This window comes from Sinohyriopsis cumingii, unplaced genomic scaffold, assembly GCF_028554795.1.
Source record: "Sinohyriopsis cumingii isolate HCF-2022 unplaced genomic scaffold, ASM2855479v2 utg002431l, whole genome shotgun sequence".
NCBI classification, from domain to species: domain Eukaryota; kingdom Metazoa; phylum Mollusca; class Bivalvia; order Unionida; family Unionidae; genus Sinohyriopsis; species Sinohyriopsis cumingii.
Window position 1 is genome coordinate 552 of NW_028316207.1, and position 26,951 is coordinate 27,502.

General features: G+C 38.8%; 1 protein-coding gene across 1 annotated transcript; it reads right to left on the reverse strand.

Moving 5' to 3' along the window:
• Positions 1-2,550: 2,550 nt before the first annotated feature.
• Positions 2,551-26,092, reverse strand: LOC149770739 (dual specificity protein phosphatase 3-like; the record flags this gene model as incomplete). Its single annotated transcript, XM_089949169.1, has 3 exons — positions 25,842-26,092; positions 9,469-9,657; positions 2,551-2,774 (listed from the first exon to the last, which is right to left on the reverse strand). Coding segments are annotated over exons 2-3 (412 nt in total), but the record flags the coding sequence as incomplete, so codon positions are not given.
• Between the last annotated feature and the right edge of the window lie 859 nt (positions 26,093-26,951).

Consider the following 26,951-nt stretch of genomic DNA (forward strand, 5'->3'; position numbering starts at 1 on the left):
AATTTTGACAATGTGTTTTAATGTCCCACATAAACTCAGTGTTGCAAGAAGTGTGTTCTATGTACACCCTTGGATATGCATGAGGTAAACATAAGTGTGTACTAAGTACACCCCTGTGTATGCATGAGATAAACAGAAGTGTGTACTAAGTATACCCCTGTGTATGCATGAGATAAACAGAAGTGTGTACTAAGTATACCCCTGTGTATGCATGAGATAAACAGAAGTGTGTACTATGTGCCCCCTTGTGTTTGCATGCGATAAACAGCTGATTTATCTTGAAATAAGTTAAGATTTGTCTCACTGTTGTAGCCTTTCACTGAGGAAAAAAGTCAGACACACATGCAAGAGCAGTGAAACATGAGAACACAGACATCAATAATATACTTGTTGAAGGAAACAACAAGAAAAATCAACCATCTTTTTATGTCAATCTATATTTTGCCTCATTAGTAAACAAGGGTGGGATAAATGAGGTAACTTTGTACATCACTTAAAGAACTGAATTCAAAAAGGGAGAAAAGGTTACCAGGTCAAATATCAACTATCCAAGAGAAGTAACTGCCTATCGCATTATTCAATGCCCAATCAATAGGACCACCAGAAAAGTGCATAGAAATAGTTTATTTTATCAAAGATCAGAATATCAACATCTTTTTCCTGACAGAAACATGGCTAAAAACATCAGGTGATGAGTCCAAGTGCACGGATCTAACACCCACCGGTTACTCCATCAAGTCATTCCCTGCCACTCTCACGGAGGTGGAATTGCTGTCATCACAAAGAACTCCATGATCAAATGTCTTAGCCACACCACAACTTTCAATTTCTACCACACATCGTTTGAACTAGTCCAAACCACACTCACAATGGAACAAAGGTCAGTCCATTTTTTTCTGCCTCTACTGCCCTCCTCCTAGTACAAAAAACAAGCTGACTGAATCTCTCTTTTAGGAGCAGTTTCTGAATCTCCTGGAGTAAGGAAATTTGATAGGTGGCAACCAGATTATTCTTGGAGATTTCAACTTTCACTTCGACTGTCCTGGAAATCAATACACATAAAAACTCCTAGATTCTATTAATATTTTCAGCTTCAAACAGTCAGTTAACCAACCCACCCATAAACATGGTCACATTTTAGATTGGATTCTTCACAGACCTGATGATAATATTCTACAGTCCTCCCTGGTATCCCACGAACTTGCATCAGACCACCTCTACATTATATGCCATCTTGACGTATCAGTCCCTAACCCTCCACCTTTATCTGCTACTAAGAGAAACCTCCATATGATAAATAGAACCAAACTAATGCATAACATCCAAGCAGACCTAGCGACTTGGTTACCTCCTACAGCAGAACTCGATAACTGCCTGCGTTCATTGCTTGACAAACATGCCCCAGCAACCAAGTGCAGTGTATCAATTCAAAATTGTTCTCCATGGTATAGCAGTGTTAGGGGCCAGCTTTGCAGTGCTAGACGAGACCACAGTATTGGACTATTGTAACTCAATTCTGTCTGGTTCATCTCAATATCTACTCCATAACTTCAAAAGTTCAAAACACAGCTGCTCGGATCATCCTTTGAGTACCATGACCAGAGCACACCTCCCTCTGCTCTGTAACCTAAATTGGCTATCCATTCAATCCAGAATCAAACACAAAATTTGTTCTCTGTGCTATGTTTCATTGATGAACTCCAGTCCAACATATCTATCTGACCTCACCCATGTGTACACACCAGCAAGATACTTACACTCCTCTTCTGATAATCGTATGCTCATTATTCCCACTATGAAAATGAAGTCATACGGACAACATTCTTTTGCGTACCTGGGCCCAGCAACATGGAAGGAATTACCCACTGAACATAGACACAAAGATCTCATTCAAGAGTACTCTTCAAACTCACCTATTTCGACTGCAAGAACAAACTTAAAGACCTAATAATGTTTCCTACCTTTAATATTTTCATTATGTTTTATGTTTTCTAATTTCATGGTGTTTGTTTTTTGTAATCATATCATTATTTGTTTTTTATGTTTTAGGTGTTGTCTAATGTTGTAAAGTGCTTAGAACTTCTAAAGATTAGGTGCTATACAAAGTCCTCATTATTATTATTATAAAAATTAGATCATGCAATGTATAGTGTAACAATGAGATTCAAATTAAATGAAGAAGGGAGACCACTAATGTGGTAAATACTTGCTACAAGCACATTCCTCTCATGATGATTTAGACATGGTCTCCTTAAAAAAGATGATCATTCTGCTTATGTACCACGTGAGGTAGATGAGCAGATTGCATGATAACAGACAGTTCTCCACTCTCTGGGAGGATATATTCACATCAAACAGACTGTGGGTTTTTTGGTACAAAAAAGTAAAGCTGCGCAGTAGTAACAGGTAAGTTGTTGCTGCTATTAAAAAGACATTCTTTTACAGCTACAAAACCTTCAATAAACTGAAAACCAATCAAAACCAAATTTTTGGGGATCCAAAGGATTTTTAGTTGGGTTTCACTACATCAATTCTCTTCAATGCACCTACCTCCACTTTTCAGGGCCTTGTCAATATACTCTGCACAAGGTTTGAAGTGTGGCATCATATTATAGGTTGGACTATCTTGTGCTTTTATGCCCATGAACTGGATTCCAGCCATACTGTAATAGTCTGCATTGGTGTTGACTTGGTTAAACTTTGCACCCATAGCACAGTTGAGTATGTGTGTGATTCCAATGGCTTGGAGCTGAGGCTTGTTGCGAGCTAACTGACTGCAAGAAAAATTACAAGCTGATTGATGAATATGTTAATGGTTCAATATCAAAAATTAGAAAAATGCTGAACAATTTTTTTTCCTCACCTATCAACAACATTTAGTGATACTGTCCCAAAACATTTGGTGAGTGATATTTTAACAATTTCAGATCTATGTAGGTTGTAATATACAAATCTATGCATATGAGGTCACATTATACTGGGATTCAATACTCCCTTATCACAATGCTGTTGAAGAAAGCCATACAAATGTATTGTGTTATATGTTAGGTTTTCTTATAATGGGATATAGTACATCATTGCCACAATTTTTTTCAAGTACGCCATAAAAATGTATAGTGTTATATATAAGGTCGCTTTATACTGGGATATAGTACACCTTTGCCATAATGCTGTTCAAGCAAGCCATAAAAATGTACTGTGTTATATGTGAGGTTGCTTTATACTGGGATATAGTACACCCTCGCCATAATGCTGTTCAAGTAAGCCATAAAAATGTACTGTGTTATATGTGAGGTTGCTTTATACTGGGATATAGTACACCTTTGCCATAATGCTGTTCAAGCAAGCCATAAAAATGTACTGTGTTATATGTGAGGTTGCTTTATACTGGGATATAGTACACCTTTGCCATAATGCTGTTCAAGCAAGCCATAAAAATGTACTGTGTTATATATAAGGTGCTTTATACTGGGATATAGCACACCATCGCCATAATGCTGTTCAAGCAAGCCATAAAAATGTACTGTGCTATATGTAAGGTCACCTTATAGTGAGGTACATTATACTGGGGTATATTACACATACTATTATTATTATTACATGATGAAATGGGCTCCATGATCATGCTCATCTTATAAAGAAACTGTGTTATTCTGATGAATTAATGTATTATCAACATTGATGGAGTGATGAAGTATTCTGCACACAAAAATAGCATACCATATATTTAATGATATGAAAAGAATAAATCATAATTGGTTTTCATCATTCACAAACTAATCCTGAGTGAATTAAAGTGGAATAGAAAGGATACAGTTCATTTGAACGTATGATCCTACTTGTGATGTTTGAAGGGGCTTGCCATACTCGGGGACTTTACATAGTAGGGGTCAACGATATCAATGCAATGTAAATTCCAGGTCGTTTCCCCATCAATTTCCTATACCCTCACTTCTAATTTCATCTTTTTCTCTAGAAAATTCGACACGAGTTTGTCCAGCTTCTTTTCTGCAGTTTCTGGCTAACTCATAATCCCTTAAAATGCATTCCTTAACCACATCATTGTTACCACTTTGGTGAACTGACAGCGAATTTTAAATATCACTGGCCTTACAAGTGAGTACACATTGTAATAATTGAATCCAATGCTCCCTTGGCCATTTCAATTTTAAGCAACTTTTTCCAAACGACTAAAATATTTGTCTATTTCTTTTTCTCTGAAAAGGGCACTAATCTAATATTCTTTGCAAGATCAAAACTTAAATTTAGATTTGAAGTATTAATGTTCTCAGTTGCCAGTTCAATTTCTTTCATTCTACATTGATATTGCCTCTCTTGCTTCTCTTTCTCTAACTATAAATGTGTTTGCTCTTTCTGTAACTGTATTTGCTCTTTTTGTAACTGCATTTGTCCTTTTTCTCTCTTTCTTCCTTATCTAACTGCATTTGCATCTGTTTTTCTTGTAACTGCATTTGTCTTTCTTTCTCTTTTTCTTCTGCTTGTAAATGCATTTGTCTTTCTTTCTTCCTTCTGAAGTTCCAGCTTCCTCAACTCCAATTCCATCTTGTATTTTAATTTTAATTCCTTTATTTTTATGTCAGAGTCTGATACAGACATACTGATCGAAACCAAAGCACTTTTATCCAAAACATTCTTTTCTACCAAATACTGAACCAAAATATTTATTATTTCCTGTTTCGTTAAGGAAGCCTTTACCTCATCAGAAAGATCATATTTTCTGGCAAGTTGAATCAATTCATTTTTTAAAAAAAGATCTAATTGTTCGTGGGTATGATTTGAAAGAAAAATTTCCACTTTTGATGACATTTTTGAAAAAGCTTGTCAATTTCACTAAGATTTCAAAAAACAAAGTTTTCTTAAATATTCTAGCCAAAATTCAAAATAATCCCGAGGATGAGCACCCAATTCTTACGTTACGTGTTTAGGCTCAAATAAGTAGAAACACAAGAAAGAGTGAAAACAAGAAGCTTTGAAAAATGTAACAAATTATTTATCTCCCTGAAAAAAATGTAATTCCCAAAATGACACAACAAAAGACACACCTTTACATCCCAGTGTTTAGAAGCCCAAATGAGATCTCTCTCTCTAAGCAATAGTTTAAAACTTGAACATTGCACAAAACAGATGCCCGGATAAGGGTCACGTGATCATGTTTACATCACGTACTCTCAGCATGGCCCTGAGAAGAACCAATCATTTACTCAAAGAATAAAATTTTTAAAAAGTTGTTTACTGCAGTAAAACTATTTACAAGCCTAGGGTCATGTAAATTTTAAGAAAAACTTGTTCACATAACTGTTACTAATTATGAATTAAGGTCAGGAACCAGGTCAGCCATATGTGTTTACAAAATGAAGTCAAGGTCAAACTATTTTCTGGAAAAGTATAGAGTTCCTAGTAAACAGACCTACGTTATTTTAACATATAATGAAATTAAAAAATAAAAAGATTTTAAAACTTACAAACAATTAAATCAGATATAAATTAAATCAAATATACGTAACACATTGCATCAGCCCTTTAGGAAAATCCCGCCCATCTTGGGCGTGCATGAGAGTCCCTCATCATTATTTTGAGGAAGCAGTGATAAGGGAAGAAGGAATCCGGCAATATCAACAGGTAAGTATTACATTATTAAAATTAGCTTTACCCTCACCCACCCCTCCAATTACATTTTAATATCTGTAATTCTCTACCTGTTGCTATTATTGCATGGCTGAATTTATCAGTTCAGCGAGAGGTCTGATGATATAAATGGCAAATAAAAATCAAAGACAAAGAATACTCACCCTCACAGAAGAGCTGGAAACTACTGCAGGATGGAATCAGTATGGGTTATTTTTTGAGCAACAACGAATGGGCCCCATGAGAAAATGCCTTCACTTTGGTAGGCTAATGAGCAATGGTAAAAGGAGGAGAAACTTGTGTGAGAGTGCCAAAAATTACAGCTTTCATCACATTTTTCCAAAGATGAATGGGTTAGACAGACCCATGAGGAAACAATGGAACTAGCCTCATGGTACTAAAAATGGCACTAGCCTCATGGCACTAACAATGACACTAGCCTCATGGCACTAACCTCATGGGCTTTAATTTTCAAGATGGGTCCCTATTAATAAGGGACGGAAAACTTTCTTGATAGTTAATGTAAATCACCAAGACAAAGTTGTTATTTTTAGGGTTTAATGTCATTTTTCAGTGCATGACAGGGTATACATGGCAGCCAGTATAACTCAAGGAGGAAGAACCCCAGAAAACCTCAGTAGGACCTGCTGAACCATAGGAAGGAAGCTACTGACAAGCTTTCTCACGTACTCAAAATGGGTGAGCCTGAGACTCTAACCTGTGGGCAGAGGTGAGATGGCAGTGATCAGGAAAGGTATTTTTAGACCACTCAACAGAGAAAAGGTGGAAGCTGAAATATCAGCTGAACCTTTGACGGGAAGGAAAAAATGCTTCCTACCTTTCCTTCCTTTTTTTTCGAGGCTGCCAAGTAAAAACATAGACGCCTAACTGGATATAAAAATCTATCTTAGTCATCTTCAATACAGATACAGCAAAGACTGGAGATCTCACTCAGGAGTGAGGCAACTGAAGGTAACTGTTTGCTAATAAAAATCTAGATGGCAAAGGAAAGAAACTGACTTCCTAATTCCCACTGAACCTCATATAATCCTACCCTATGAACAGGGCATGAAGCTTGTTCCTTTCTCTAGCAGGAACAAAGGCAAGCAAGAAAAACATTTTGTAGATTAGGTTATCAAAGCAAGCTTCAACGTTCATGGTGGGGTTATTTACAGACTGCAAGAGACAAGAGATTCCATTTCTGCTAACTAAGTAAGAATCTGTCCAGATGGCAGGGCCTTGCGTGTGTTGGAAAGGGCTGCTCAATAGCCCTTAATAGCATAAACTGACCATTGCTTCTCTATGTAAAGGTAGAGAAAAAAATCTGCCTTTGTGCTCACAGGGGGACAGCTAGGACGACATGTTTTATACTACACCAATCACAAAAGATTATCCATTTGACATGATACACCTTAGAGCTCAATCTTCTCCTGAAGTGAAGGATGCACTTGGCAACTGGGCTCTAAAACTTTTCTCTGTGTAGAGATCAGTTGAAATGAGAGCATTCGTGAAGATGGAGAATCTGTGAGCTGTTGTGGAGAAGAGAGCCCCTGTGCCATAACAGAAGCTCCATCCTCTGAGGAAAGATTGAGCTGTTGTGGAGAAGACAGCCCCTGTGCCATAACAGAAGCTCCATCCTCTGAGGAAAGATTGAGCTGTTGTGGAGAAGAGAGCCCCTGTGCCATAACAGAAGCTCCAACCTCTGAGGAAAGATAGAGATCATTTAACCAAGATCACAGGGGCCACAGAGGGACAATCAAAATTAGATGAATACTGGAGTGTCTGCCTTTGTGTAGGACCTATAGGATCATTCTAAATGATGGGAAGGCATAAGTGTACAGATGATCACACTTCAGGATCCACTGCCCAAAGCCTCTGGTCAATGACTGGGGGAAACATAAAAGGGAAGCTTTTTCTTCAGCCTTCTGGCAAACAAGTCCCCCAAGAGAGATCCCAAAAGCTGAAACTGGGAGTCTGCTTTGAATTGGAAGAATCACCATTCTGTAAGAAATATCTTCCCTTTCCTTGAAAGATTGTCTGCCAAAATGTTCTTCCTACCAGGTAAATGGTGAACTGAAAAGAAATACTCCTTCTGAAGCTGTCCAGCAGATTCCAAACCTTCTAAGAGAGAGAGACTGTGTATTTTGTGCCCCTTGTCTCCTGATGTAAGCTATCACTGATGTGTTGTCTTCAGAAACCATCAAGCAGCAACCTCTTATTTGAAAGCCTAAGAACAATGTCTTCATTTACAAATGTTGATGTGGAGGACAGATTCTTCTGGAGACCAAGACCCTTACAGGAAACGTCATTAATTAGACAAGACTTTTCCCCCTTTCTTGGGAACCAGGAAAATCCATGAATAGAAGACTGGAGATTTTCTACTGCATCGTTCAAAAGAAAAAAATGAACCTCTTCTTTTAACTGGACCACAAACTGACTGGTGGAAGCAAATAGGAGACCTTACTAGAGAGGGAGAGATCTTAAACCTAGACACTTATGATCGAAAGAACCCATCCATCAACTGTAATGCCTTACCAAACCTGCAAAGAGAGGTTTATTTGGTGCCAATGGGAACCAAAGAAAAATTAGAGGTTTGCTGGAGATGGACAGTGTCACTAGGACTGTCCACCCTTGTCCGTGGGAAAGGTGATGACCCTGAACTTCTTCTCTGGACCCACCTGCAGAGGAGAAGCTCTGAGATGTGGTTGTTGCTTTGACTCAGGCTGCATGACTTTAAACAAATGTAACAGGTGGGTCCTGATCTCAGGATGTAGTTGTAGCTGTTGTAGGGTTTAACACCATTTTTAACCACATGATAGGCTATACATGGCAGCCAGTATTAATGGTGGAGGAAGAACCCAGGAAAACCCATGGAAAGAACCACCGACCCACAAGAAGCTACTGGCAAGTTTTCTCACATACCCACACTGGTCGCATCTGAGACTCGAACCCATGCAGACAGAGGTGAGATGGCATTGATCCGTAATGGACAGCGCTTTAGACCACTCGGCCACTTGGGGCCCCTCAGTCAGGATGATTCTGCTCCTTGGCTGGTTTTGAAAAGCCAGAAGTCAATGCATGGGAACAGTGCTGATGGTATCTCAAATCATGTTTAACATCATGACAGAGGTAGAGAAGCCCTACTGACTAGGACATATGCAGAAATTTTTGCCACTGCTTGAAAAAAAACAATGGAGATCCATTGGTGACAGATGTGGAAGAATTGTTTAAAGCATCTCAGAAGAGCTAAATTAATCAGCGATAAAAACAGTCAGGGTGTAATCGTAATGTTTACAAAGCACACAAGATGAATAATAATTTACTGGATGACCCATGAGGCAATGGCTAATATTCTATTTCTAAACAATGGTTACTGAAAAATACTATGATAGAAGCCTTCACACATGCCCAAGATGTGGAAGATTCTTCAACAGGGCTGATCTAGCGTTCTGGAAGCTTCTGGTTCATCTTAACAAAAAAACAAAATTTTCGTCATGGTGTCAGGTATTTTCATCCCAAAAAAGTTCTAGCTATGCAAATAGCAACAGGTTGAGTATTACTGATATTAAAATGTAATTTAATGTGACTGTAAGATTTTTATACTTTCTTTTTATTCCTTGCTATGATTTATTATTCTCTTCTGAATGAATGATAATATAACGTAGTAACCCAATCTACCTGAACTCAGACTATGGTAGTCCGGCTCTGGGCACAAAATCTGCCATAACAAGTCTTACTTACATACCTAAATCTATCTACATGTACTGGCAAGGAAATATTTTGTTTCAGGATTCTGCTCTTCCTTTTGAATTTTTAACTTACTGGTCCCCTAATACTATCCCAGGAAATACTTCATCAAAGTTATTTTTGGGCTGTGTTGGGTACGTATACATCCAAAATGTTGGCTGTGCTCCTGAAGGCATAGTAGTTCTTCTATCATCCAACTGGTTGTCAGCAAAAGACCTCAGGTACTCACGTGCCTTATTAAACACTTGTGCTGAGTATGCCATTCTGAAGAAAAAGAAAGAAATTAACTGCCACACTGTATTTACCTGATTATAAACCCATGCTTGACTATAAGCCCACCCAATTTATATAAAAGTTTGAAAAATATGGTGTTCACTAAACGTATCTTCATCTGAATATGTGCCCACTCCTACTTTTTAAAACATTTATATGGATGACACTTTGGGCTTGTGAGAAATAATGTACTACATATACTTGCTATAAGTCTAGTCCAACTGTAAACTGCAGACACAGATCTGGCGTCAACTAATGGGCCAGCAGACCTGGGTCTTTGCAGTCTTTAAGAGTAATCAGTATAATAAACAGCATATACCCTTGTCCACTGGTGCATTATGCCATGGCAGATCAGGTTATTCATTATTTTCAGTCTGACTCAGCTTATAATTGAGTATATATGGTATGCTTTATATATATATATATATATATATATATATATATATATATATATATATATATATATATATATATATATATATATATATATAATATGAACAAGTTTTTTTGTGTGGATACTGCTCTCCCATAGGTCATGCAGTATCCATCTGAGAAAATCTTTATATTATATACTCACTTTCTTATTCTACATAAGGCTTAATTATAAAAAAATGGACTAAGAAAGAAACAAATTAAATGAATTTATGCTGTATTCCAATATAAACATACAACTGTTGATTCATCAATACACAATAACAATATTAATGCATACATAGCCCAGCGACCTTTGAATTTAGTCACGCAATCGACATCAGTTTAATTTTTTTTTGTTATTTTAGTCTACTTAAAATTGAAATTTTGAGTCATATTGTGAATGAATGAGCATGAATGTTGTTTCTATGTTGATCCACCTCAATTCTGCTTTTCTGATTATGATGGATTGGATTATTGAGTCAATTCAGTGCAGTAAGGAGAATGATTTTCAGCTGGAAATGAAAGACACTTAAAATTCCAGTAGAGTTTCAGTCTGTATCAGGTTTTGCAGGTCAGATCTGAAGAACTAAGAAAGTACATTTTAGAAAATTCAAGATGCATGAATATAAGTACATGTATATTTATTACCATTCTTATTACCAGCTAAAGAAAACATGTTTATGCCCTGACATTTGCATTTTGGTGTTGGAGGGACCTCAGCTGTGACCTGTATCATACAGTGCCTTCTATTGCAAGCCTAATATTGTATCAAAATAGTTACACAGAGAAATCTGAGGCTCTTAGTTTCCTCCCAAAACCTTCAGTTGCTCTTTTTTCTTGAATCTAGTATTTTGACGGTCTTTTTTGTAAAATGGTACATCTCTGATATGCAATAGCACTTGGCCTCAATGTGCTTTTCTATGCTATATATTTTAGACCATAGACAGAGATGGTCATAGTCAGAACCATTCTACTTCTGAAAAGATATTCTCCTTAATAAATAAATCAATGATCTGATTGGTATTTTCAATAACTAAGTCTCTCATGTTTGTTGTTGACATTGTGAATATTATGTTCACTTGTTTGCAAGTTCGTCCACAGTGTTAATTTTATCATCTCTATTTTCAAATGGACGAAACAGCTGCTTTAGTTCATTCACAAACAAAACCTAAAATGTCTACTACATGAGTCTACATGGTTTATTAATAAAGTAGTTCCTAATACACTATACTACCTTTAGGCACATGTGTCGTTCATGTATGTGCAATATGAAGGTGTTCAGCATCATAAAAATACTGCATGATTCTGACAATGTAACGTTAACAAGGACAAGAATGAGTATATATATATATATATATATATATATAGGGGCCCCGAGTGGTCTAAAGCACTCTTCGTTACGGATCACTGCCATCTCATCTCAGTCTGCGGCGGTTCGAGTCTAGGATTCAGCCAATGTGGGTATGTGAGAAAGCTTGCCAGTAGCTTCTCGTGGGTCAGTGGTTCTTTCCCGGGTTCTTCCTCCACCATTAATACTGGCCGCCATGTATAGCCTATCATGTGCTAAAAAATGGTGTTAAACCCCACAACAATAACAATATATATATATATATATATATATATATATATATATATATATATATATATTTATATAAGTAATCTACCATATATACTCACAAGATGAGCCCAAATGAAACTGTTCAAAAGACCCAGATCTGTCATTGCAAAAACTTCTGCCATTGCAAAAGCGCTGGCTCTATGCTGTTTGTTATGAGCAATCAGTAGAACAAAACTACATAAACCCTGGTCTGCAGGCACATTATGCTATGGCAGATTAGGGTCTTTGTTGTTTACAGCTTGACTTGACTTAAATGCAAGTTACTATAAACAATGAACTGAAAGATATGCCTTCATGCAATGCACTGGTAGATCAATTCTCCACTTACGGCTGGAAGCAAGAAGTTTTGATGCTGATCTATTGGTGCATCATACAAAAGCATATCCAGGTAATAAAACTTTAGAAGTGAGGAAAACATGCTACCAGCATTTTTATTTCTTTCATACATGTACATTGTTATAATAGGACTTATTTATTTCCAACGTTTTCAATTCAAACCGAGTTATCTGAGAGTTCCATTTTTATAAACAAACTTTCTGTTCATCCAAATGCAGACGATACAGACTGAGATCTACTAACAGGCTCAGGATTCATACCATTCATCACACAGGGTCAGGGTCCATACCATTCATCATACAGGGTCAAGGTCTATACCATTCATCATACAGGGTCAGTGTCCATACCATTCATCATACAGGGTCAGGGTCCATACCATTCATCATACAGGGTCAGGGTCCATACCATTCATCATACAGGGTCAGTGTCCATACCATTCATCATACAGGGTCAGGGTCCATACCATTCATCATACAGGGTCAGGGTCCATACCATTCATCATACAGGGTCAGGGTCCATACCATTCATCATACAGGGTCAGGGTCCATACCATTCATCATTTCATTATACAGGGTCAGTGTCCATACCATTCATCATACAGGGTTAGTGTCCATACCATTCATCATACAGGGTCAAGGTCCATACCATTCATCATACAGGGTCAGGGTCCATACCATTCATCATACAGGGTCAGGGTCCATACCATTCATCATACAGGGTCAGGGTCCATACCATTCATCATACAGGGTCAGGGTCCATACCATTCATCATACAGGGTCAGGGTCCATACCATTCATCATTTCATTATACAGGGTCAGTGTCCATACCATTCATCATACAGGGTTAGTGTCCATACCATTCATCATACAGGGTCAAGGTCCATACCATTCATCATACAGGGTCAGGGTCCATACCATTCATCATACAGGGTCAGGGTCCATACCATTCATCATACAGGGTCAAGGTCCATACCATTCATCATACAGGGTCAGGGTCCATACCATTCATCATACAGGGTCAGGGTCCATACTGTTCATCATACAGGGTCAGGGTCCATACCATTCATCATACAGGGTCAGGGTCCATACCATTCATCATACAGGGTCAGGGTCCATACCATTCATCATACAGGGTCAGGGTCCATACCATTCATCATACAGGGTCAGGGTCCATACCATTCATCATACTGGGTCAAGGTCCATACCATTCATCATACAGGGTCAGGGTCCATACCATTCATCATACAGGGTCAGGGTCCATACCATTCATCATACAGGGTCAGGGTCCATACCATTCATCATACAGGGTCAGGGTCCATACCATTCATCATACAGGGTCAGGGTCCATACCATTCATCATACAGGGTCAAGGTCCATACCATTCATCATATAGGGTCAGGGTCCATACCATTCATCATACATGGTCAGGGTCCATACCATTCATCATACAGGGTCAGTGTCCATACCATTCATCATACAGGGTCAGGGTCCATACCATTCATCATACAGGGTCAGGGTCCATACCATTCATCATACAGGGTCAGGGTCCATACCATTCATCATATAGGGTCAGGGTCCATACCATTCATCATACACTGCAGCTGGGTGCACACTTTACATGGTAAAAAATGTGTCTGCATTATATTGCTATATAAAATATACATTTTCTCTCATGAAAGGACTGTGAGATAGAATGAACACATTCAACCATAGTGACATCTTTACATTGCATGGGGTGCCAAGGTATAAAATTCCATTGCCCAGTAGTCAGATAATTTTTTTAGAAGTAGGCCACCAAGTGGGTAAAAGTTCAAAACCATCTGGACAACCAGCTTTTGATGCCAACAGTTCTAAATATAGTTAAGTACATGCATGTTTGCCAAGATCATTCAAGCAGACTATCCAAAAACAAGAAACAGATAAAAACATACTATTTGCATGATTACAAGAAAATAACATGCTTAATTTTGAATAGCCGAGTAATTAAAGATGTTATGATGGACGATCAATGATTCTCATGTTCCTCCTGGGCAACCAGAATTGTCTGTATGGGTTATCCAGAGGTCAACTGTGCCTTTTTAACACTTTTCTACTCTTACCACTCTGGTGGCCTAGTGGTTAGAGCGTCCAACCTCGGATGCAGGAGGTGATGGGTTCGATCACCGGCCGAGTCATACCAAAGACTTACAAAAATGGTACTAACACTGCCTCACTTGGCGCTCAGCATTAAGAGGTTAGTGTTAGGACTAGTTGGCCTGGTGTCAGAATAATGTGACTGGGTGGGACATCATGCTACATGTCTGCGGCATGATGACGCTGTGCTAGACATCACTATAAACTGTCACACTGCAGACATTGTAGCGATATGACTGAAAAATTGTTAAAGCTACGTTAAAAATCCAAATCACACATAAACACACTTTTCTACTATTGGAATGGTAACCTTCTTCCAGTCGGTATGTACACCCACAAGGTCTTAGCAAAAAAATTAATTTATTCTGAGAACTAATTTTAAAGTTAAAAAGTAGTCAATACCTGGTTCAGATCTCCTATCCAGATTTTAGTCTTCCTCTCCACTTCCACCAAAGTAGCAAACAGAAAAGTTTAGCTTACAAAACTTAGGATAAATTCAACATTGATCAAAATGTGTGGCTAATTGGTTGAATCTTTAACCAAAAATTAGTTAATCTCTCCATGCATGTCATGTTAGTAGTCAGTCTCTAAAAAGAACATTCTTCCAGGTACTTAACCAACTATAGCAATTAGAAAATTATGCACAGTTAATTGAACTTTCTTTTGGATTGCTCTTAGGAGAAACCAAAGAGATTTATTTTAATTTTTACCCCATCTCAGCTAAGAAATCTAAAACTCCCTCAAGCTAAATGTGTTAACACTTTGACACCTCATGTCAAATATCAATGCATTTGCTGTAAACAAGTTGAGTCCAATTGCATATAACATTGACCCTGAACTGCCTTTACATAATATGTTCACAGATCAGGGTCTATGATGTTTGTTCTACTAATTAGTACTGAACAAACTGCATAGACCTAAATCTGCCAGTACGTTATGCAACAGCAAATACTGATATTTTAGTTTGCAGTTGGATTTGACTTATAAAAGATAATACCATATGTACTCACTTATAAGACGAGTCCAATTACAAACTGCATTGACCCAGATCTCCTATCACATAATAAACTGGCAGATCTGGGTCTGTGCAGCTTGTTAGGAGTAATCAAAAGGAAGACTCTGATCTGCAGATGCATTATACTAAGGCAGATCAGGATCATTGTAGTTTGCAGTTTGACTTGACTTATGAGTGTGTATATATGGTATATGGCATAAAATTAATTTAAATATGTGCAATTACATAGATGTATGATACATTTTATTATTTTTGTTTTTATTTTCCTTCAGAATGTAATAATAGATACAAAATTATGTCAAATCATTTTATTCACATAATGTTAAATAAAAATTAATCTGTGAAGAAAAGAAACAAAATCATTAGAATTCCTATAAATATTGTCTAGAGAACTATTTTTTAACAATTACATGTATATATATGACTGTTATATGAATCATCATAGAATCAATCCATAATTTTGGGTCCTAAAAGCTTAAACAGAACAATTCCTTGAAACTGCAACTGACCTCTTGCACAATTATAAGGACTATCAATAACAGGGCTTGACAAATTCTAAAATGACATAATTGCCTAAACAAACTCTTCAACATTTTGGAAAAAAAATTGATTTTCCCTTCATTACACAAATTGATTTTCCCTTCATATTTTGTATTAATTTCTAGGCATGTGAAAATTTTACTTTGCCCTCTGAAATTTGTTTATGGCAACAGTTTTGCCTGACAATGGATTTTTTCCTCCCATTAATCAACCACTACAATAAAGTTGCACTTGCCTGATCATGCATTTAATCCTTCAGTTAATGCAAATACTGACCTATCTACATTATTTTCCTCTCTTGTTGTGTTGGTCAAGGGGACAGTTATTAAGCCCAGGGTCACTCCATCCTAAAATATGTTAACCTATATGGTCATGAAAATAATCAGCACTAGCCTTACTATTCTTCAGGGGGCCCCAAGTGGCCGAGTGGTCTAAAGCGCTCTCCGTTACAGATCATTGCCATCTCACCTCTGTCTGCGTGGGTTCGAGTCTCAGATTCAGCCAATGTGGGTACGTGAGAAAGCTTGCCAGTAGCTTCTCGTGGGTCGATGGTTCTTTCCGGGGTTTTCCCAGGTTCTTCCTCCACCATTAATGCTGGCTGCCATGTATAGCCTATCGTGTGCTGAAAAATGGTGTTAAACCACACAACACAAACACTATTCTTCAGAATGCCACAGTAGCTCAGTTGGTAGAGCACTGGACTCATAATCCAAGAATTGTGAGATCAGTACCTGTCCAGAACACCTATTTCTTAAATGTCTGCATGGCATTGGGAAAAACACACTGCAGCTGATTTTACATTCGATGATAGACATGTAGTGTTAAAAAGAATTCTTACATATTTTCACACAGAATTTATTTTTAGTGCCATACATATTATTCATGAACTCCATGTTAGACATTAAATCATCCCTTATCTGGTCACTGGCTGAAATTTAATTACTTAACATCTAGCTTATATTTTCTTTAAAAAAAACAAAGTCTCTTAAGAGGTTGTTATGTTACCCAAAAGGTCACTTCATATCTTCACATACCCATAAATTCATGCCATCTTATCCACACATGACTGTCATCACCTTGTGCTTCACTAGAGTGCTTGGACTATTACTGGGTATGGGAGGGATTACAGGTGCTTCATTACAATTACAATTACAGCAATGACTTTAATGGCCCAAAGTGGTTGAACATAGAAGAAGCCATGTTGAAACATCAACTTCACAATGAACAATTACAAAAAGCCACACGACAAAATCTTTTTTTCATATGTTCCTTCTAAACTTCTCACCTTTGCTGTATAAACTTGGTAGTCTGCTCAAGGTGTGTTTATTTGATGTCTATTTCAATGCTAATTTATATCTGATGAAAGAGTTTCTAACTCACCTAAAACAACAAAACACAGTATTTTTTAAATAGAAAAATTCACTTGTATAATGTCTACCTAAAATTCCCCATTCCTTATTGTAATAGTCAACATTCATGGACTTTTGTTTGTGGAAACTTTAATTATTCTTATAATTATTAAGAATACAATTAATGATTTTTTTGGTCTAATTCATTTGTAATCATGAATACACTATGCGATTACACTGCCAATGAAGGGCAATTATGATTATGATTAACGAAATAAATTAATTTTATGATGCCAACTTCTAAAGAATAATCTGTAGTATGTCAAATTGCTTTCTTTTGTGGTCAGTGCAACACATAAATTAAGGTTATTGTATTGGCTAGTCTCCACAATACATTGTTGACTGAGAGAGACAGAATCTGTTCTGTTTCGGGTATGAATTGAGGTTTAGTTAGGACCTACTTGTTAACAGTTAGCCAGACAGATAGAGAGTGATGTCAGTATCAGGTCATAACAGTAAACTGTCCAGAGTTGATTTAAACCAGAGAATATTTTAGGAAATTGATGTCCATTTGGAACAGGTGTCATAAATGATATTTTCCAGAATGAATATTAACAAAGGCAGACTATAGGAAGAATTTTCTAACTTCTATGGAACTGATAAGAATTCTGGCAGGTAAAGTAGTAATCCTGATTGGTTAATCTAAATGAGGGTGTGTATTCCCAGATGGAATTAAAGGGTTTTAGAATATGTCCCTTAACAAAATTAAACAGTCCAAGTTTTCTGCTGAAGGGGAAGTTTTGACTATGGGAGCAGAAAGTGTTCTTCCATCACAAAGAGATCCATATCCAGAGAGGAACAGAGAGAATTCTCTAATGTTAAATGAGCTAGGGTTCAGATGAAGCCGAGGTTAGTCTCAACTGTACACAATGTTAATTCACTGATGTAAGGCAGCAATTATTGCTGAATTTATTCATTTTAAAGTCATGCTTTATTTTTCCCCTTGTGTTCAGGAATAACAGTGCATGTTTTATGATTTGTGTTGCAAGAATGTCTTTTAATATTTCATTACAAGAACCAGTTTAGGTTTAGAGATTTGGTACGTAAAAGAATCATGTAAGATTCCATGCATTTCTTCCAATGCAAATTGTGTGAATATGTAAATTATGTCTTGAATGATTTATTTCATTTATGCTGAGGATTGATTTTCCTGTGTCTGGAAATCATTGTCAACGAATCACTGGTTGGTTGGTGGGTTGGCATCCGTTAGTCTCGAGAAACAATAGAAGTGTGCCCATGAGAGATGTCCCGGTTGGTGGTTGTGCAGCGTCTGCTGTGGCTATGTAGCCCAACATGGGAGTGGCAGTCCTTGCTGAACTTGAAGGCTGAGTCTGGTGTGGTTTGGACTGCTTCTTCTTCCTCTGCGATCACTTTTCATCAGCTAGCAAGTGTATCTGTCCTCACCGGCTTTCAGACCCGTGATCAGAGCATGTCGACAGCTGGACCTGTGTACAGCAAGCTCTTTCCAGATGTTGACATCGATATCAAGGGCTTTCAAGTCGCATTTGCAGACATCCTTGAAGCGGAGATGTGGCCGTCCAATCAACCTTTTGAATAAAGAATGTCTTTGGGGATCCACCCGTCATGCATCCGACACACATGGCCCAGCCATCTCATGCGACATTGGGGGAGGAGCGTGACCATGCTAGGAATCTTGGCACATTCAGGCACCTCGCTGTTTGTTACTCGACTGCTCATGGTGATCCCGAGTATGCATCCGAGGCATTGCATGTAAAAGGTGCTCAGTCTTTTCTCTTGTGAGGCATACAGAGTCCAGGTTAGCTGGTGTACAGGAGAGTGCTTAGCATGCAGGCACAGTACATGGAGATCTTAGTGTTTAGGGTCAGCATGCTGTTGTTCCACACTCTCTGTGACAACCTGGAGAGAGTTTGTTCCAATCTGCTTGTTGAGCTCTGCATCGAGCAAGAGGTTGTTCGTGATGGTAGAGCCGAGGTACGTGAATTGACTGACTACCTCAAGTTTGTAGTTGCTGATGATGATGCTTGGGGTGGGGTCCGCGTCCTGAGCCATCATGTTTGTTTTCTTTAGGCTGATGGTCACTCCAAACTCATCGCATGCTTTGGCAAAGTGGTCCATCAGGCGATGTAGCTCAGCTTCTGTGTGAGTGGCTAGAGTGGCATTGTCTGCGAAGAGAATGTCCCTTATGGTTGCTTCAAACACTTTCTTCTTTGCCTTCAGTCGTGCCAGGTTAAACAGTCTGCCATCCGATCAAGTGTGCTGGTAGATTCCTTCTGTGGATGTCCCAAAGGCGTGCTTGAGCAGGAAAGTGAAGAAGATGCTGAAGAGCATGTGGGCAAGGATGCAGCCCTGTTTCACTTAGCTATGGATGTCAAAGGGGTCGGACATTGAGCCATCATACCGCACTATGCCTTTCATGTCATCGTGGAAGGACTGGATCATGCTTAACAGCTTTGGAGGGCATCCAGTCTTCGCCAGGACTGTGAATAGTCCATCTCTGCTGACCAGACTGAACGCCTTGGTGAGGTCTATAAAGGCCAGGAAGAGGGGCATGTGTTGTTCTCTGCATTTCTCCTGCAGCTGCCCGATGGAGAAGATCATGTCGATTGTGGACTTCTCTGCGCAGAACCCGCACTGCGACTCTGGATACATTCTGTCAGTAAGCATCTGCAGTCTATTCAGGATGACGCATGCAAAGACTTTACCCACAATGCTGAGAAGGGATATGCCCCTGTAGTTGTTGCAGTCGCTTCTGTCACCCTTATTCTTGTACAGGTTTACGATGTTGGCATCTCTCATGTCCTGAGGCACTGCACCCTCATCCCAGCACTGGCAGAGGAGACTGTGCAGGTGTGTGAGCAGCACACTGCAGCCGCACTTAACGACTTCTGCTGGGATGCCATCCTACCCTGGGGCTTTACCTGAGGACAGTTTCTCTAAGGCCTGCTTTAGTTCGGCTACAGTAGGTTTCTCATCCAGTTCAGCCATGAAAGGGAGGTTTTCAATGGCGTTCAGGGCATTGTTGGTCACGTGGTTCTCTCTGGAATACATTTCAGAGTAGTACTCCACCCAATGTTCCATCTTCTTGCCCTTGTTGTGGATGGTATCACCTGAGGCAGACTTCAGTGGTGCTGTCACTTTTATCATGGGACCCATTGCTTTCTTTATGCCATCATACATGCCTCTGATATTTCCGATGCTCTGACAAAGCTGAAGCCAGTATTCACTGGTGCACTGCGGTGCTAATCTCTGCAGTTTGCTTCTGGTAGACCTGAATGCCTGTAGTGTCTTCTGGCAAGGGAATCGTTTGTATTCCAGGTGAGCACTGCGGCACTCTTCTACAGCTGGCATGAGTGTGACAGAGTTAGACTCAAACCAGTCATTGTTCTCTGACTGCGTCTTACCAAAGATCCATGTGGCTGTGCTGTACACAGTCTCTCTCATGTGATCCCATCTCTCTTTGGCACTGCCATTAGGATGTTCTGAATCAAATGCCTTGGAGAGGGCATAGGTGACTTCTTCAGCCTTGTCTGGATATGAAGTTTTACATCAATGCGTGGTTTACCCTCTTGCCCAGAGCGGTGAATCTTCTTCGGCTGAAGCTTCATTTTGTAGCACACTAGCGAGTGGTTGGTGTCGCAGTCAGCACTATGGAAGGTACAGTTAAGAAGCACACCCTTCATGGCAGACCGTCTTGTAATGATCAAGTCCAGCTGGTGCCAGTGTCTGGACCAGAGATGTTTCCAAGATGCTTTATGCTGTGGCTTTGTCTGAAAAAATGAATTGGTGATGCTGAGGTCATGGTATGAGCACACCTCTAGGAGATGCTGCCCGTTCTCATTCATCTTCCCAACGCCTAACTTGCCAAGACAGGAAGACCAATGGTCATGGTCGGCACCCACTCTAGCACTGAAGTCGCCCAGTAATATCAAGTTTTCTTCCTTTGGAATATTGTCAATGAGCAAGTCTAACTCATGTAGAACTCATCCTGCTTAGTGTGGGAACATAAATACTGATCAGGTTGACAGACCCAGTTGTGGTGTGGAGGCAGAAGGATAGCAGTCTTCTGTTTCCTTGTTGGCAGGGTCTTATCATCCCCAGCAGAGTGTTCCTGACCGCAAATCCAACACCAAACTCTCTGGCTTCATTGGCGCTCTTTCCTTGCCAGAAGAACATGTAGATCTTTTCTCTGTGAAACCCGAATATGGTAGCCATGTCTCCTGCAGTGAGGTGATGTTGACCTGGAGTCTTGTAAGTTCATCGTTGATGACTGAAGTCTTTCGAAAATTGTTTGGAGATCATCTGAGAGCCCAGTCAGCATGGTCTGGACATTCCAGGTACCTAGCTTAAGGATTGAAGGTTTCCTTGCTGGTTTTCTTTTGTTATTTCTTGGTGCAGTAGTTGCAGTCCGCTTGTCAGGTACTCGCGTACCTTAAGCCTTACGCACCCAGCAAGGCAGGCGAACTGTGGCGAGACTGAAACTTATTGTCTGGGGGCTGCCCAGCTTGAGCTGGGCGGTAGCTGTCCAGTGAGACCTGTTGTTCTCTCCCACCATCAGAAGCAACCCTTGGTGTCTGACTCTACGCCAATCAAGCGGTGATTTATAACTGGTAAACTGCTGCTTCCCATGTTGTGTCAAAGCTGTGGAGCAAAGCTCGAGTGTCCTCTCCATGACGCAAGCCTGGGCAGGGTGATAGGGAAAATCAGCTATTACCCATGCAGCTGATTCCCCCCTCCATGCAGCTGATGGATCCAAGGGAAAGGACAAGCCGATACATCATGGCACCAGCTATGTTGCAGGAGTTGCCGAGATGACACTCAAAGCAATGCCAAGTTGCCTTAGGGACTCCATCTCTGGATTTTCTGTTGGGGTTTACTCCCTTAGCCTTTCCCAAGAGAGGGTATAGACACAAGGCAGCGAAGGTATGAAATCGGAGTTTACCTTCTCCTAAACGGGCAACCACTTAAGGTTAACGAGCTCCATCTACGTGAAGCGTCTGGTTTTGAGGCAACAGAAACTCACCTGTCATCCCTTCTCCAGTCAGTTTAAACAGGTTCTGCCACTCATGAAGGCCTGCAGCTGGATTCGGTTGTCAGAGGCTATATCAGACGCAAGCCACTGGGGGATTTACAAGGGAAGTGGGTGCTTATCTCCCACATCCACCCCTGGCAATAACAACCCTTGTCAATGAATCACTAATCTGCAAATTAACCTGGTTAGGACAAGGAGTGAAGTCCATTAATTTGTATGTAATTAAATTGTGAATCCTTTCCAACTGAAATGACAGTAAAGCATTAAGAATGAACACCAGCTGGTAAATTTATAGCCACAGTAGGGTGCAATGGTTTATCTAAAGCAGTTTAATTATGTCAGGTCCTCAGTAGGAATGTGATGGCAACAGAAAGGGCATAAATTCACAATCAATAGGATTGTGTATCAATATTAGGTTGCAAATGTCCACATTAGCCAGTTCTGTTGATTTTCAATAGATGATGTCTGACATAAAGAGAGAGTTGAAATATCTGTTCATCACACGAGAAGGACCCTGACATGTTGGGTATTATCATTTGTAGTTAAAGGAAATAGTTCACAAACACCTGACTGCAAAGTGGGAAGAGAGAGCAGTCCATAATCAAGATCTGATGACCCAAGAGAAAGCAGAAAGAGAAGGAAAGACACGGAAACATTGACTGATCACCAGCAGTAATTTGGGAAAGACAGGAAGAACTAGGTGATGTTGTCATGCCTGGCAATCTGATCTTGATCTGTCACTCAATTATATGATGAAATTTGTTCCATTTTTGTTTATGTAATTGATTAAACTGTTATATTGTACATATTGTGGCTTATTCTATTCTATATCTCTGCTCAGAACTCTGTTATTCCATTAATTTCACATTTTGTTATTAATTACTGGATCTAGGCAATATCGCCATGATCAGTCATCTCCTTAACACATTAACCCCTAGCGACGACTTTACGGGGCAGGAGGTAGTAGCCTACTGCCGAGCTCTGTAGCGTCATGGTCATGCATGATACACTAAAGTGGGTGGTATTATAGAAAGGTAGACAGATGTAGCTCTACAATGATACCAAATAATCTGGAATATCTAGTTGCACTACAAAATACAGATAGAAAAACCTCATTTTTTTTACCTGACTTTTTTAAACCCAAAATTTGCCCATGGCCGGAATCTGATTTTGTGTCCGGATTTTAGACTTTTTGGTCTCAGATCTTAGGAAAACTGGTATGAACTGCGAACAGACAGATGAGCCTTTGCAAAAAGTAGGATAAGATGGGCATTTGGAATAGAGAGTGGTCTCCATACAAAAATAATGGCTCCGTTTAGCAACAAAAAAAAAAAAAGAAGTCCAACTTTTACCCTTCTGCTCATGCGCGAGTCAAATAGTCAACAAAAATCGATGTTTCTAACACCACTGTCCAGTATTTTATTGAAAGATGACCGGAGATTCGGTGTTTTAGAGTCTATTCAGAAATAGCTTTCAAAATGTGTTTCCTACTCGATTTTTAGGCAAACATGACAAAAAGCTCCAGGGGTTAATGTGTTAATAATGATAACCAAAAACCTTAAGGACTGGTAAAGATTCCTCTCCAACAATCCACCCAAACACCCTGTTACAATGACACAGATATGCTCACTTGAAAGTCTAACTGCAAACAACAAAGATCCTGATCTGCCATAGCATCTGTGCAGTTTGTAGTTGGACTCTGACTTAAAATCATGTATATATGGTAACAAAGATCCTGATCTGCCATAGTATAATAAACTGGCAGATCTGGGTGTGTGCAGTTTGTAGTTGGACTCTGACTTAAAATCAAATATATATGGTAATTGTGCATTTAACATCAAAATATGGTTTAATACCTCGAAATGACAAAAAATCAGACTGTCATTCATTTTTTCCAAAAGTAATTTAACTTTTTTTTCCAGTGGAGTAAAAAATGTTATTGTTTTGAGGTTAAGTATAAAATTGTCTACTGGTTTCACCTGAAGGTAAAAACTAGGAAAGGCTTTCTCTCATTCTTATATACATCCGTGTGTGTAATACAGTCTGCACATATGAGAAAGGCATGTTGAAACATTTATCACACCTGAGGGCACTAATTAACACTATAGCTGACATGGTCATACTTAAAACAGTATGAAAGTCTGCCATGTTTCTTGCATGTTTAGAACTGAAAAGATACATTATGCCATATTTAAAACTAATCCCTGAATACAAAAAATGATTTGAGTAAAATAAACTTCTTATGCTCTTTCCAAAGTACTTTGTATTTTTAAAGTCAACAATAATGATATGCCATCTTTATACTAACCTATTAGCTATTGATAAATGAGATTAATCTAATCCATCATGTGTGTCGATGTGGGATTGGGAAATTATACCTCTGGGATCATATTTTTTGGGTGGGAACTCTCAAAACCTTTTGTTCCTGTCCACACATTCTGACTGTCAAATGATTTCCCTATCCCACACCAGTGGGAACTCTCAAAACCTTTTATTCCTGTCCACACATTCTGACCATCAAATATGATTTATCTATCCCACACCAGTGGGAACTCTCAAAACCTTTTATTCCTGTCCAAACATTCTGACTGTCAAATATGATTTCCCTATCCCACACCAATGTATATACCAGTTTCTGTTGTTCATAAATAAAGATCTCTCCAAACTGTTTGAGAATTGGTAATGTGCACATCATCAAGTACTGACTTCATCCACAAAGAATTACTGTATAACCGTCAAAAAGCATCTTGAAGTAAAGACAACAAGGTGTGGTGTGTGTGTGTGATTTGAATTTTTAACATAGCTTTAATAAGTAAAAAAAAAAAAAATTCACCTGATTTGCACAGGTTCTTAATGGTTATCATGCAGTTTATCTTGTTAAATAAACTATTAAAATTGTTTTTAATACAAATATTTTAAATTTGGTTTGATTTTTTATTTATCTGCATAATTAAAATTACAAATCAACGTATTTTATTGGATGAAAAAAAAAGACTTCCTTCATGCCTTCTGAACAAATTCTAGTGTTTCAAAAAACCATATCCTACAGTGAAACTGGAAACCTGTCCCATGGCCATTTCTAATTGGTCTGTTCAATTACTGGTTTGCCCATTTAAAAATCGAAATGTATACAGCAGTTATTGTTTGTGTTAAAATAAAAAAATTGTGAATATCTCTAACAAAAATCAAATTAGCGGTCGGTAATACTTGAACCTGCTAATGAAACCGAAAAATCTAATTTCTTCGTGACGGGAAACAAGTAGGACTGAGACACGCCTACATGGAGAGCCATTTTAGTACCTTTTGCTTAGTAGCCGAGAGAACTTTTTTATTTTTCAGCAAAATCAATAACCACTGTAAATTCTCTTTCTTTAAAACATAATTCAAAGTCGGTATCTATTTTCAATTTCTGTATTTTTTAATATAAAAAACGCTGTACGACCCTTCTGTCTATTTAAAATATTCGCTCAATACACAAAATGCGGGCTAAACTTTAGTTTATTTCAAATTAAAAATGTGTCGGCCATCTTTATTTTGCCTTGCCATCAACTAAAATATTCTCTTTTCCAATGCTCATGATTAGGCTGCATAATCGTCACATTTGTAAAAATCAACGCTGCTGAAGCAAAAATGTATATAGCCTAAAATTAAACTACGTGAAATTAAATGAGAGGATCCAGTTTTGTGCCAAGAAATTTACCTGTTTAGTGCCTGTTAATGTGTAGACGTAGTTATGGCAGACAGCAGGTGCGCGTGTAACTGCCTTTTTCTGCTAGTTGCCTCTCTGGTTCAGTTTAAAAACAAATATGTTCTAAAGGTAGGCTTTCACATGGAACCACCCATGATCCCTGGAACAGATGATGCAACCAAATATGTCACAAAAGATGAATCAACCCGTTTGCTTACATAAGCCACCTCGATTTCGACAAAGTGTAACTGTTAAAGTGGCTATTATTTATCTCCCTTGACGACCGTACTTGCACTGTGGCAGGTTGCGGAACCATATATACAATTTTCATTCCGTGGATGACCATATATCAAAAGCACTTTTAATAGTTGTAATGTGTATTATTTGAATTTTTCTTTAATGAAAATTTTGTCATGTATTGAAGTCATTAACTTGTTGTAGTGGTGGATTCCTAAAGTTAATGATAATAATAATAATAATAATAATAATAACTGTGGTAGAGATAGTTTTAATCAACGGGCTACTGTACGACTATCTCTGCGACTTGGACCACGGGGGCTCGTATTGTTGCTTATAATTGACCTGTCATACAGGTACTATATAATAAATACTATTTATAACTTATTTTCAGTTGGCCAATGAGAAGGTAGAATTTCATTCAGCGCGTTGTTCTTGCACATTAAGCGGGCACGATCACGGCCATGTCGAGCAGTAGCGTGGGAAAATGGCCTGTTGTTGTTGTTGTTGTTGTTGTAGGGTTTAACGCCATTTTGCAGCACACGATAGGCTATACATGGCGGCCAGTATTAATGGTGGAGGAAGAACCACGGAAAGAACCACCTACTCTCGAGAACCTACTGGCAAGCTTTCTCACACACCCACCCACATTGGCCGAATCCGAGACTCAAACCTACGCAGACAGAGGTAAGATGGCAGTGATCCGTAACGGAGAGCGCTTTAGACCACTCGGGCCCCCGAAAATGGTCTGTCATTCCTTAAAGGTATGATAGTAAGCCAAACTTTGGATACGAGTACAAAATCGAATGCCTGGGCTAAACATCGGTACCAAATTTATTACGCTACGCAAAATGTAGCTTGAAATAACAGCATTTATTCTTAAAT